This window comes from Canis lupus, chromosome 3 (assembly GCF_003254725.2).
Source record: "Canis lupus dingo isolate Sandy chromosome 3, ASM325472v2, whole genome shotgun sequence".
NCBI lineage: Eukaryota > Metazoa > Chordata > Mammalia > Carnivora > Canidae > Canis > Canis lupus.
Genome location: NC_064245.1, coordinates 85,733,367 through 85,746,956, shown reverse-complemented (window position 1 = coordinate 85,746,956; position 13,590 = coordinate 85,733,367). Strand labels below are relative to the sequence as shown.

At 46.3% G+C, this 13,590-nt stretch overlaps 1 protein-coding gene across 1 annotated transcript in view; it reads right to left on the bottom strand.

Annotated features, from left to right (window-relative positions):
• DHX15 (DEAH-box helicase 15) overlaps window positions 1–5,793 on the bottom strand; it is a 59,599-nt gene extending 53,806 nt beyond the window's left edge. The window contains exon 1 of the mRNA XM_025438627.3: window positions 5,569–5,793. Coding sequence (XP_025294412.1) covers window positions 5,569–5,639 — 71 coding nt within the window. The 5' untranslated portion in view covers window positions 5,640–5,793. The remainder of the gene's footprint in view (window positions 1–5,568) is intronic.
• Window positions 5,794–13,590: the final 7,797 nt, after the last annotated feature.

Sequence of the window (13,590 nt, the reverse complement as noted above, 5' to 3'; positions counted from 1 at the left end):
AAATATGGGAGGCGGAGAGGGATTAACAAAGTAAGTCGTGACAGGGGGACTCCAGGGTAGCTCAGCAGTTGAGCATCTGCCTTTGGCTCAGGGCGTGATCCTGGGTCCAGGGATCATCAGGTTCCCTGCTTTGGTCAGTATGGCTTTTCTTCATTCAGATTACAACACAATTGATTCCGTGACTGCTTTTTTTTTAGATATATCCTAGGCCCCAGGCAGAAGCATCATCATCTTGATTTCAGTTTCTCCTTTACCAAGTCTCCTTGCACCTTTATGACAGGCTGATGCCTCTTGGGGGGAGGGAGGCGTGTCCGCAGGTACAACTCTAACCTTCTCCCTCATTATTCCTCCAAAATTTTCAAGTACTGAACAGTAGCCCCCAAGCTGAGAAACCGATACACCCAGGGGGCCAAGATCCACAAAAGTCCTAAGAGTCATCGCGCCTCAACAATTTGCTGTGGCTTCAGGGACACCTATTAGGACGTGACTTATCTTCAGCCTCAGTGTCCACATTTACGACACCTGCCTTGCAGTGTTGCCCTAAGGATGAGGGCAGAGGTAGGGTTAACACTGTGGAATCACATAATAGGCAAACGTGGAGGGGGGGGCACAAATTATGCCCTGACTGCCAATTTTCTCTGTTCCAGTATAAAAAACCTCTACAGGTTGAATGCAGGTTGTCCATGCTGGGAGCAAAATGGGGGCACCTGGAGTGCTCAGTGGTTGAGCATCTCCCTTTGGCTCAGGTCTTGACCCCGGGGGTCCTGGGATCGAATCCCACATCAGGTTCCCCACAGGAAGCCTGCTTCTCCCTCTCTCTAGGTCTCTCATGAGTAAATAAAATCTTGGGAAAAAAAGAGTAAATCATAACACCTTACTTTGTTACAGTAATACCTATACAAAGATGTTTTTCAAGGGCCTACTTCATCAAAAACTTCATTACCAAAATAACTACAGCATAGAAAGTATAAAATACATTCTAAGGACACAAAGATTTAACTGCTGCCAGAGAAATGGGGGTAAAAATAAAAAGAGTAAAAGGAGCACTGAGATCACAGCTGTATAACCAATAGCAAGGTGTAAGTCTCAATTTGCCATCTGCAAAGAAAAAAGTATTAATAAAACAGTTGGGAGCTTAAAATAAGAAAGCAACAGGAAGGATGCACGCGGCAAATTCAATCATTTTGAAATGTTGCCTATGACTCAAACTATCTACTTTCAATGGGGGAGGGAGGATAAAAATTAAAAAGCAGCTATAGAGGGCTATCTCAAACCTACTGCTTCATAACTAACATGTAAGCTGCCATGTGTATGCATTTTTTTTTAAAGATTATTTATTTATTTGAGAGACAAAGCACAGAGCCCTATGCGGGGCTGGATCCCACGACCTTGACATCACCTGAGCCGAAATGAAGGGTGAGGGAGAGGCTTAACCAACTGAGCCACCTAGGCCTCCTGCTTGTTTTCTTTTTTAAAACAAGCACTTTCATTATACAGGAGAGTTTTACGGTTAAGATTTACTCATTGACATATAACGCTTAAAAACTGAATAAAAAGTGGTGCTTTATTGATCACACAGCCAAGTCTCAGCTCAGCCCTAGCTCAGCACTTTGGCTATCTGTATGACCAGTTATTGCTTTCCTTGCCTATAAAATGTGGCTATTCATAGATCTTGTACAGTATTTCAAGAATTAAATGAGTTAATATACGTAATATGCTTAAAGTTGTGCCTGGAATATAGTAAATACCTGATAAATATTGCTTATGACGGAAAGATCTTTTGGTTTAATTTAAAATACCATTTTAAAATTCTACATGGAATACGCACTACAGTACAGCTAATGAAGATGTAAAAGCTGGTTATCAAAAGCAGAGTATTTTAAATAAGCATTGTTTTGGGGGTGGCGCCTGGATGGCCCAGTGGCTGAGCCTCTGCCTTTAGCTCAGGGCGTGATCCCGGGGTCCAAGGATGGAGTCCCACATCGGGGTCCCTGCATGGAGCCTGCTTCTCTCTCTGCCCGTGTGGTCCTAGGATCGAATCCCACATCGGAGTCCCTGCATGGAGCCTGCTTCTCTCTCTGCCCGTGTCTCTGCCTCTCTCTGTCATTCGTAAGTAAGTAAATAAATAAATGCTTTTAAAATAAATAAGCATTGCTTTTTATCTGGCAATCTCACTCCTAGAACTTCTCTTAAGGATGTAAGTGTGCAAATTTGTGTACAAAAGGATGTTCTTCATACTTTTCACTTGTAAAATAATAGACATTGGGAAACCACCTAAACACTAAAGAATAGGAAACTGGGTAGATAAGTTATGATCCCCCTTTATACTTAGAATATTATAAAGCCAATGAAAAGGATAATATATATCTATTCTACTTTAGGACACATTTTTTTTTAGCAAATAAAAAAGCACAAAACAACCCATAATGAAACATCCCACTGTTTTACATTATATTGGAAACGTATATAGAAACGTATGGAAACGTTATATTGGAAAATATATAGTTTATATTTGTGAATATACATGCAAAGACTGGGGCACCCGAGTGGCTCAGTCAGTTAAGTGTCTGCTTCCGGCTCAGGTCATGATCTCAGAGTCCCAGGATCCAGCCACATGGGGTTCCCTGCCCAGCCCAAACAGGAGTCTGCTTCTCCCTCCACCTCATTTAAATAAATAAGATGTTTTTATAAGACATGCAAAGACTAAAAACAATGTCCATCAAGGGGTAAAAGACGAGGATGAAGATTTCAGAGACATTGGACATTTTTGCCTTTTATTTATGTATGGACATTTCTTGTATTCCTTGGGGCAAGTTACTTAACCTCACCTATATCACAGGAAGGTAGTGAAAATGTGGTTATATACACACTGCCCCCAGAACAGTTTTGGGAGCACATTATGTACTCTACATATGTTAATATTTGTTTCACTTTCCCACCAATTAAGGAGAAAAGCTCTTATTAGGAAGTAATCTCTGAAACAAACATCAAAATGGAAAATGTCCTCATGTTCCATACTTCAGTTGTCTTTTTGGTATAACTTTATAAAGCAAAATTCTGTGGGATGATGAAAAAAGTAATAAGGTTAGTGTGTAACAGAAACCTTCAACTTCTCTACCTGACCTCCAAATAAATTACAGCATGAGTAAGTAACACCATATACAGTTTGGGAACTTGAATCTAAAAGAAATCTCCCACCAAATTACCTTCCTTCTCAGTATTGGGGAAATGGGCCAGCCAAGCTTAGGAGTGGAGTTCTTAAGACTGACTGTCAAGCTTCTCCCTCAGATTAAAAACCACTTGCTAATAACTATCAGGGCTAAAAAACAAACAAACAAACAAACAAAAAAAAAAAAAAACAAACACAACAACCAACCAACCAAACAACTTCAAGATTGCATGGCAGTCAACAAAAGTGACTTAAAATCATTGAGGCGGCAGCACTATTCACAGCTGTAACCCGTTGCTAAAAAATTAATTGTATGAGAAGTGATTAGAAGTATGTATAGAAACTTCTCTGCAGAGTAGCTCAGAACTTGGGCTTTATACCAAACTCCTTCACCAACAGGTAGATATAGAATACCCATGAGAATCAGTAAGGTCACCATCTTAAGCCTAAAAAGTCCACATTTTTTTTTTTTTTTACTAAGGCTCTCTGTTCCTCAAGAGGAAAGGAGCATATATCCATGTAAAGCCTAAATGCTTCAGGCCACTAAACCTGAAGCAGTTAACGGTGCGCCTACATACAAATATGAATAAGTGAATTCATGGCATCCCAGCATCTTTTGTTCCAACCTGAACTCTTATGAGGGACATGAGCTGCATCTTGGCCAGATGACATGCCAATTTATTTTTACCTCACAGGAAGCAAGAACCAGGCGTTCCCTACTTTGACAACCCATTACAGATGTCATTAAAATAGGCTGCACTGACTAACTACAGCCACAGTCCGTGTTGTAATGAAGGAGAAAAAAAAAAAAGGCAAGAGGCGAGGAGTGAGGATGGAAAGATCAAGGTTCTAAATCCCGCTGTAAACCGTGTGCGGTCGTACCAGCCGCCTGGACAACTCTGCAGGCCCACTTCGCCTCCCTCGAGTGGGGCCGGTGAGTAACACTCTTCAAAGTAACTTCCAGCTGAGTCTTTAACCCGAAGTGCTAAAGTTTTGCTGGGGTGGGGGAAGGGAGATCCTAAAGAGAGGAAACAGTCCAAAAAGAAAGAAAGCCAACGTCTAACACTGCGGACGCAACCACTTTGCAAGACTCAAGTGTCGTATACAGTCCCGCTTCCCACATCCAGCAGTGGGAGGGTGTCGGGGGCACACGCCCCCCTACCCAGGCCCCCACTCCGCGAGGCGCTCCACAACCAAGTGGAGACCGGCCGAGCCCGAGAGCCCCGGGCCAACAACAGACCCAACACGAGGCACAGGCGGGCCGGGCCGACGGACACCCTCTCCACGCACGGTGGCCAGATCCTCAGGAGTCGCGCCTGCACGCTCCAGACACGTGCTCTCTGGCCGGAACCCCCCAAATAAAAATCTCTGCCACTTCGGGAACGGAAAACAAGACAAGGGAGACACAAGAGAGGACTTGGAGGAGCGCGCGGGTCGGCCGACTGCTCAGACTCCTCCGCGGCTTGCAGGGGGGCGGGGGCGGGGCGGGGGGGGCTATGAGAAAGGGAAAAAGCGATCGCAAGCGCCCCCCGGGCATTTCGACTCTCGGCCCAACCTCCCCACGGGCGACATTTTGCCATAAATACCAAAAATAAATAGATTAATTCAATTGAAGAAAATGAAAAATAAAATACACACAACCTTTTTGAAAAGTGCGTGTTCCAAAAGCTACTAATGAAGGAGGGATATACTGGCGGAGACGGGGAAAAAAAAAAAAGAAAAAGAAAAAGAAAGAAGAAAGAAAGAAAGAAAAAAAGTGGGCTTGTGGTTCCTACACCCCCGGGCCCGCCCCCCAGGAACCGCCGTGTGACCCAAGGGCAGGAAACCGGGGAGATGGCGGGAGCGTAGGCCGAGGCGGAAGTTCGCCCCCGGACCTCCTCCGGGGGTTTGAATGGACCGAGGCGCCCGCGCTCCCGCTCCCGCGCCCGCTCCGGCCGGTGCAGGCGCCCCCGGCAGCCCCCGGCAGCCCCCGGGGACCCCGCGCGTCCGAGCGCCCGTCCCGGCGGCCCCCGCGGCCCGGAGCCCCCGCCGCGCCCTCCCAGCACCCCCCGCGCCCCAGGCCTCCCCCGGGAGCCCGGGCCACGCGGTCGCGGCCGCCTCCCGCCCGCCCCGCTGCAGGCGGCTCCGGCCCGGCCCGGCCCGCGGAGCAGACGCCCTCGTGGCCACGCAGCCCACCCCCCCCCCCCGCGGCCCGGGCGGCGGCCGCGCCGCACACATCTCCCCGCGCCCTTGCCCGGCCGAGCCCGGAGCGACACAAAGGGCCCGGGCCTGCGGGGCCTGCGGGGCTCCTCCGGGGCTCCTCCGGGCTCCTGCGGGGCTCCTCGCGGGGACCCCCTCCCCCCCGCCCGCCCGCCCAACAAAAGCCCGAGCCGCCGCCTCGCGCCCCCGGCCTGCCTTACCCATCGGTCCCCGCACGCTTCTTGCCGGAGGGGTAATCCTCCCCCAAGTCCAGCCGGTGCCGCTTGGACATCTTCGGGCTCCGCGAGCGGGCGGCAGAAGGAAGGCGCAGCAGAGGAAGCTGGCGGCTGCGTCGGTACTTCACTCCGGAGGACCCCCACCCCTCCCGCCACAACAGCCCACACCGTGCGGCCGGGACCAGGAGCTAAAATGGCGGCGGCGACGAGGGCTGGGCCTGCGCGCGCGCCCCCGCGGCGTGGTCGGCGTGCCGTGCGTGCCGTGCGTGCCGTGCGTGCGGCGTGCGGGCGTGCGTGGTGCGCGCGCGCCGGGGCCGGGGCCTCCCGCCGGCCCCCTCCGCGCCCGCGTCCGCCCCCTGGTCTCGGGCTGGTCCCCCGCGGCCTGCAGCCCGCGCTGATGCGGGGCGCGGACGCCGAGGACCGTCAAGTCCCGCTTCGGAAAGTTGATCCACCTCTGCCGCCCCGGCTTCAGCGGAGTCTGACCCCGGGAGAGTTTGAGAAACTACCCAACCGGGACCGCTGATGCGGCGCCGACGCAGGACTGGAACCCAGAGCTCTGTCCCTGCAAACCCTGAGCTTGGGCCGCCGACCAGACCTTCCCAGTTGGGCTAAGGAAGCAGCTGAGAAAATGCCCAGGCTGCCCACCATGCATTTTGCCCCTTTTTGGGTTTTGTGTGTGTTTTAAGAGTTGTTTTTTGCTTTTTTTTTTTTTTTTTTTGTAAGATTTTATTTATTTGGGGGCAGCCCCGGTGGCTCAGCGGTTCAGGGCCTGCCTTCAGCCCGGGGTGTGATCCTGGGGTCCCGGGATCGAGTCCCGCATGGGCTCCCTGCAGGGAGCCTGCTTCTCCCTCGGCCTCCTCTCTCTGTGTTTCCCATAAACAAATAAAATCAATAAAATCTTTTTAAAAAGTAAAGACTTGATTTATTTAATCGTGAGAGTCACAGGCAGAGGAAGAAGCAGGCGCCATGCAGGATTCGATCCCAGGACTCCGGGGTCACGACCTGAGCCAAAGGGAGATGCTCAACCACTGAGCACCCCAGGTGCCCCCATTTTGCTCCCAGCATGGACAACCTGCATTCAACCTGTAGAGGTTTTTTTTTTTAGACTGGAACAGAGAAAATTGGCAGTCAGGGCATAATTTGCTTTTTTTTTTCTTTTTTTTTCCCCCCCTCTGTATGCCTGTTAGGTGATTCCACAGTGTTAACCCCACCTCTGTCCTCATCCTTAGGGCAACGCTGCAAGGCAGGTGTCCTAAATGTGGACACTGAGGCTGAAGATAAGTCACGTCCTAATAGGTGTCCCTGAAGCCACAGCAAATTGTTGAGGCGCGATGACTCTTAGGACTTTTGTGGATCTTGGCCCCCTGGGTGTATCGGTTTCTCAGCTTGGGGGCTACTGTTCAGTACTTGAAAATTTTGGAGGAATAATGAGGGAGAAGGTTAGAGTTGTACCTGCGGACACGCCTCCCTCCCCCCAAGAGGCATCAGCCTGTCATAAAGGTGCAAGGAGACTTGGTAAAGGAGAAACTGAAATCAAGATGATGATGCTTCTGCCTGGGGCCTAGGATATATCTAAAAAAAAAAAAAGATCACGGAATAAATTGTGTTGTGACCTGACTGAAGGAAAGCCGTGCTGACCCAAAGATAGTGGGCTGTCTGGAATCTATAATTAGGAGAACAAAGGGCCAGAAACTACCAGGTTGTTCACACCACCGGGGAAGAGGGGCAGAGTTCCGGGCCTAGATGATCCACCCTAGATTTTCAGATAGAGCTGCCCTAGAGTAGAGAAGAGCCACCCACCAGGTTCCTACAGCTTCCTGGAAATGCCAGAGAATATTTCCTTTATACCAACAGTTTGTCTACTAGACAACCCTCTGACTACTATTTGTCTCTGGCATGAATTTATTACCCTAGAGGGAATGTCTTAGGCAGCTAACCAGCTCCAGGTGTCCAGGCAGCGATGTCTTCCAACCGAAATTTATGAATAATAATGATAAGAGCAAACACATATAGAGAACTTACTGTGCACCAGACACTTTAACCCACCCGGCCCTTACAACTATTTTTGGCTAGGTTTTATGAGTCAGACTCATTCACAGGTGAGGAAACTGATGGGCAAACAGGGCAAGGACTATGGTCAAGGTGACAATTCTGGGATTCCCAGATGGTCTTGGTGCTTAGGGCTGGTATGCTGCTGCTGCTTCTGCTACTGCTGATGATGCTGATAAAAAATAGGTATTTTATTCCACATTATTCTAGGGTTTGGTTATTGAGGAAAAGTTCCACCCGTCTGGCAAACTCAGTGTGGACCAATAAACTGAACTTCATACCTTGTGCAAGGGGAGGACTCCTTTACCGAGCTTACCATGGACGGACAAGGATTTGGAAGATCTGAACCCAGCCTGATTACAGAGCCACACTATTAACCACTACACTTTATCACTATTATCTAAATTTCTTCATTTATTCATTTGCTCAGTGAGTATTTATTAAACACCTAGGTCAGGCATTGAATTTAGTCTGAAGGGAATAGCCATAGTTCCTGCCTTCATCACACTTATCAGAGGAAGAGAGGCATTAGACAGCTAACTACAAAAAAACAAAACAAAACAAAAAACAGAAAACAACAACGTGTCATTTGTTACAGCTCTGATAAGTACTAAAAGGGCCAGACCCACTGTAAATGACAAAGACAATCCTATTACTTGGCAAATTCCAATGGTTTAGAAGTTACCTCCCAGGAACCCGGAACAGTATTATGCAACAACACCACAGCCCATTTTTTTCACTATCTGATCCTACTGTCCTCTCTTCCCTTCCACTGCTGTTGATCCTAATATACCGCTTAATAAGCTTCCCGAACATTCATCTTGCTTCAGAATTTACCTTTTATGGAACCCAACCTAAAAGATCTGGTGCCAGGAATGATCCAAGAAAGCAGACACTGTGATTGCATTTTGGGGTTGGCCACTGGTCACCCGGCCACCATGAATCAGTGGTAATGGGTAGAACATGGCTACCATGAGCTATGTAAGCTAGGCAACTAAAAGTTTCACCTGTGGTGTCCTGGGAAAGAGTGTGTAGTGTATAGTGAAAGAACATGCATTGCTATCAAAGTACAGGGGAAATAGTACCTGTAAGCACACAGGATGTCATGACTACTGCCAAATGGAATTGATGGTGGCAAGAGGTAACGAATAATTAGAGTGGTGGATCTGCAATTCACAGTGAAGTGTGAAAGCCAGAAGACCTTCTGGGAGCATATAAAGAGGTTCTCCTCTCCTGCGGTGAGAAGGCAGAGAAAACTGAGGACCAGCCCCAGGACTTAAACATAACAGTGCAAAAGCCAGGTGGTAACTTGCAAAGACTAAACTCTCCACTTAGGCAGGCATGATATGTCAGGGTCAGGAACCTAGTCGGGAATGAGTGGGACTGTGACACATGGGATGGGGACATTTAGGTTCAGATACCTGAACAATTTTGAATCCCCAAAACCCCTTCAACTTACTGAGCCTGCCCAAATGCTCCACTCCTCCCTATTAAAAGCCAGTGTTCCTTGCTTGTAAATTAATGAGAGGCCTCCCCTCTGCAGGATAATAATGCATTTCTCTCAAGATACATCTACACTTCTCTGCTGATTACTAGGCAATAATTAAAGTGAGGTCACAACATATGATATTCCAGGGACATCCTAGGGCCAATAACCCTAGGATGACCCTGCCCCGAAGAAGCTGTAGGACCTAGCTCACAGGTACCAGCAGGACCTGGGAGAGTACACTTGGCAACCACTACATTTACATGTAATTGATAGTTAAAAGAGGAGATAAGATGGAATCATATAAAATACTCAGTTAAAACCAGAGAAGGCAGACAAAAGAAAAGGTGAAAAAAGACATAATGAAAAAACTGTAGAAAACAGTTATAAAATCAACCTAGGGAAACAAGAAAAACAACTTACCTAAAAGATGGGTGAAGGATTTGAATGGAGATTTCTCCAAAGAAGATACATAGATGACCTATAAGCACGCGTAAAGATGCTCAATATCACTAATCGTTAGGGAAATGTGAATTTAAAATGCCATGAGGAACCACTTTTATACCCATTAGGATGTCTATTAAAATAAACAAAACAAGTATTGGCAAGAATGAGGAGAAATTAGAACTCTTGTGCGTTGCTGTTGGGAATGTAAAATGGGGTAACCACTATAGAAAACAATGATGGTGATGTCTCAAAAAATTAAACATAGAGTGACCATTGGATTCAGCAATTCCGCTTCTGGATATGTACCCAAAAGAACTGAAAGCAGGACTGGAATGGACATTTGTATACTCATGTTCATAGCAGCATTATTCACAATAGCCAAAAGGTGGAAACAGCCCAAATGTCCACTAATAGATGAATGGATAAAGAAAATGTGGTGTACACATACAATGGAATATTACTTAATTTTAATAAGAAACGAAAACCTGACACATGTACAACACAGATGAACCTTGAAGGCGTTATGCTTAGTGAAATAAGCCAGACACAAAAGTATCATATCATTCTGCTCATTTGAGGTACCTACAGTGGCCAAATTCATAAAGATGGAAAGTAGAATGGTGGTTGCCAAGGGTTGGGGGAAAGGTAGAAATGGGGATTTCTTGTTTAATGGGTACAGGATTTCCGTTTGAAACATGAAAAAGTTCTAGAAATGAGTACATGCACAACAACGTGAATATACTTAATACCATTAAACTACATACTTTCAAGTGGTTAAAAGGGTCATCATTATGTTGTATATGTTTTACCACACTAAAAAGAAATGAGAGAAAGAAAGTAAAAATGGTTGCCTTCCTTAAAGATCTAAAAGATGGATGATGGGTGGTAGTCCCTGTCATACCTCCATTTAATTTACTGGTCAGGCCTCTGCAAAATCCAGACAGATTCTGGAGAAGGGCCACTGATTATCACAAACCTGACTAAATAGCATCCCCAATTGTAGATGCTATGTCAAGTGAGCCATCTTTGCTAGAGCAGATTAGCATGGACTCAGGTAAATGATATGTGGCAATGATCTGGCAAATTGACTCTTTTTCTACCACTATCAAAAAAAAAAAAAAATCAGAAACAATTCACATTCCTTTGGAGCATGCAACAGTATCCATTTATAGATTTGCCCCAGAGCTAGTTTAAAACTCTGCTGTCCTCTGTCATAACACAGTCTAAAGAGACATGAACCAGCTGGACCTCCCACATGATAGCACATGGGTCTGAGAAACTGATGACACATGCTAGCTGGACCAAATAAACGAGTGGCTAGGAGATTGGAGGCCTTGGTAATTCACGTGCACTCTTGAGGGAGACAACCCTTAAAAGATTCAGGAGTGGGTCACTAGGGTGGCTCGGTTGGTTAAGCATCTGGTTCAGGTCATGATCTCGGGGTCATGAAATCGAGCCCCATGTCAGGCTCCTAGGCATGGAGCCTGCTTAAGAGTCTCCCTCTCCCTCTGTCCCGAGAGAGAGAGAGAATGAGATTCAGGAGCCTTCCACATAAGTAATTTTTTAGAGTCTAGTGATCTTGGCTATGCAGGGACATCTCCTTGCCATCACATGCAAGACAGCAAACTGCCTGCTAAGTAGGTCTCTTCAAGTTCTGTAAGCAATATATTCCCAAATGTACCGCTCTAGCTCGCATAGCAGGTGACACAGATGGATGCCTCTTTTTCAGGGGGCCCATAGTAGGGAAGGACTGTCACAGGTCCAGGCTGGAGGGCACAGCTGGCCTCTTGGACCATACAGCCCAGCAGATCCTACAGTGTTAAGGGGTGTCAGTGATGGAAAAAGATGACATGTGGATTTTATATAAGCCTGATTGGAGAATCACAATGTAGATTCATAAGTTCTGGATCAAGGCCATATCAAATGCAACCCCTTTCAAAAAACAGCTTTTGGAGTATCCTGATTGAGACACGTACCTAGTCACAGAACATCAAGTGACCAACTTCCCCTCATAAGCTAGGTTCCATCGCATTCTCAAGCCATAAGGTGAGAAGGACATGGATGGAAGAGGCACCTCTAGTATCGGACAGCAATAAAACTAGAGCACAAGCAAGCTGTGTCAGTGCAAGTAGCATGCATGTAACTCCATCAACCACCACTGTTACCTGCACCTCTCCCTCAGCTCTAATGGTGTGCTGGGGCCAGTTTGTACCAGCTCATGAGTGCTCATTGTTAAATTTTCAGGAATGTTACCATCCTGTTGACATCATGTGGATAGTTAGAGACTGACCATAGTAGAAGTATTTATACCATGAAAATGAAAGAATGCTACAATCACATATTTTTTCTCCTTTTCAGAAAACTGGTTGTTAAATACTTACCAGTACCGCACTGCTCATCTCACGATCTCAATGATCAGTTGACATAGAGGGGAAAGCCTGAGATGGAGTCACAAATGACTCGATTTGGTTCGTTGGTGAAAACTAGAAATGAACAGTGACGGCACCACTGTCTTATTCAGCATGATCTTGAAAGATTGGTGGTAAGGGGAAATCTTCCTACTCAGTGAGCTCCTTTGCACGGAAAGAGAAGTGGCCTGAAATGAGAACCCACAGGGATTCATGGGCAATGCTGAATAACTTGGCCATCTGGTCAGGGGTCTGGAAGCAGAAAGCTTGGAAGACTGGAGAACAATGAGGATTAGGGTAAAGCCATGCAGATGAACATTTGGAAGTGGGAACAGAGTGTGATGATCTTTATTTCATATGCTAATGCCCATCAAAGAACATCCATCATAGAAGAGGCACTAATAAACCACATTTCATCAGCCACTCCAGTGCTTGCTTGATGGACACATGACTAGAGTTTTCATGGTAGCAGGGATGGAAGCTATAGGTAGATACAGCAGCATGGGTTCCACTTAACAAGGCTCATCTAGCTACTACCATCACTGCATATCCAACCTTTTCACAACAAAAACCAACATCGAATGCCCAATATGATATAATCCCTCCAAGAGACCAAGCGACCACTTGATAAGAAGTTAACCACATTGGATACCATCACCCCTGGAAGGGGTAGCCATTCATTTTGACAAGAATAGACCCATATTCTAGGTATGAATTTCTTTTTTTTCTGTCCAAAATCCTCAGCCAGTACTATTATTTTACCATATAAGTGTTTAATCCTCTATTATGAGATTTCACATATCATGGTGTCGGACGGGATTTCACATATCATGGTGACAGACAAAGGGATCTATTTAGCATTAAAAGAAGTGCTTGAACAGACATATGACCAGGAAAGACACTGTTCATATCACATACTGCACTACCCAGAACTAGCATGATAGACTAACTGGCTCAGAGACAACATCTCATGAAGATGGCATGCCATCCTCCATAACGTGATGCACATTCTAAATAATGACTAAATGACTTTTGTATGGTGCTGTTTCCCCCAATATTCTGGAAATCAGAAGGTGGGAGAAGATGCCCACATTCCTTCACTTCTAGTGGTCCATTTGGGGAATTTGTGCTTCCCATTCCTGAAACTCTGGAGTCTAAAGAATTAAGAGTCCTAAAAGGAGGGACACCTGGATGGCTCAGTGGTTGAGCATCTGCCTTCAGCTCAGGGACTGATCCTGGGATCCCAGGATCAAGTCCCACATTGGGGTCCCCACAAGGAACCTGCTTGCTTCTCCCTCTATGTCTCTGACTTTCCCTTGTGTCTCTCATGAATAAATAAATAAATAAATAAAAATTATTTATTTATTTATTTTATTTTATTTTATTTTATTTTATTTTATTTTTTTAAAGACTCTGTTCATTTACTCATGAGAGACACACAGAGAGAGGCAGAGGGAGAATCAGGCTCCATGCAGGGAGCCTGATGTGGGACTCGATCCCAGGACTCCAGGATCATGCCCTGGGTCAAAGGCAGGTGCTAAACCACTGAGCCACCCAGGCATCCCCCCCAAAACAAATTTTTTTAAGACTCCTAAGAGGAAATACTTCCACCATGGC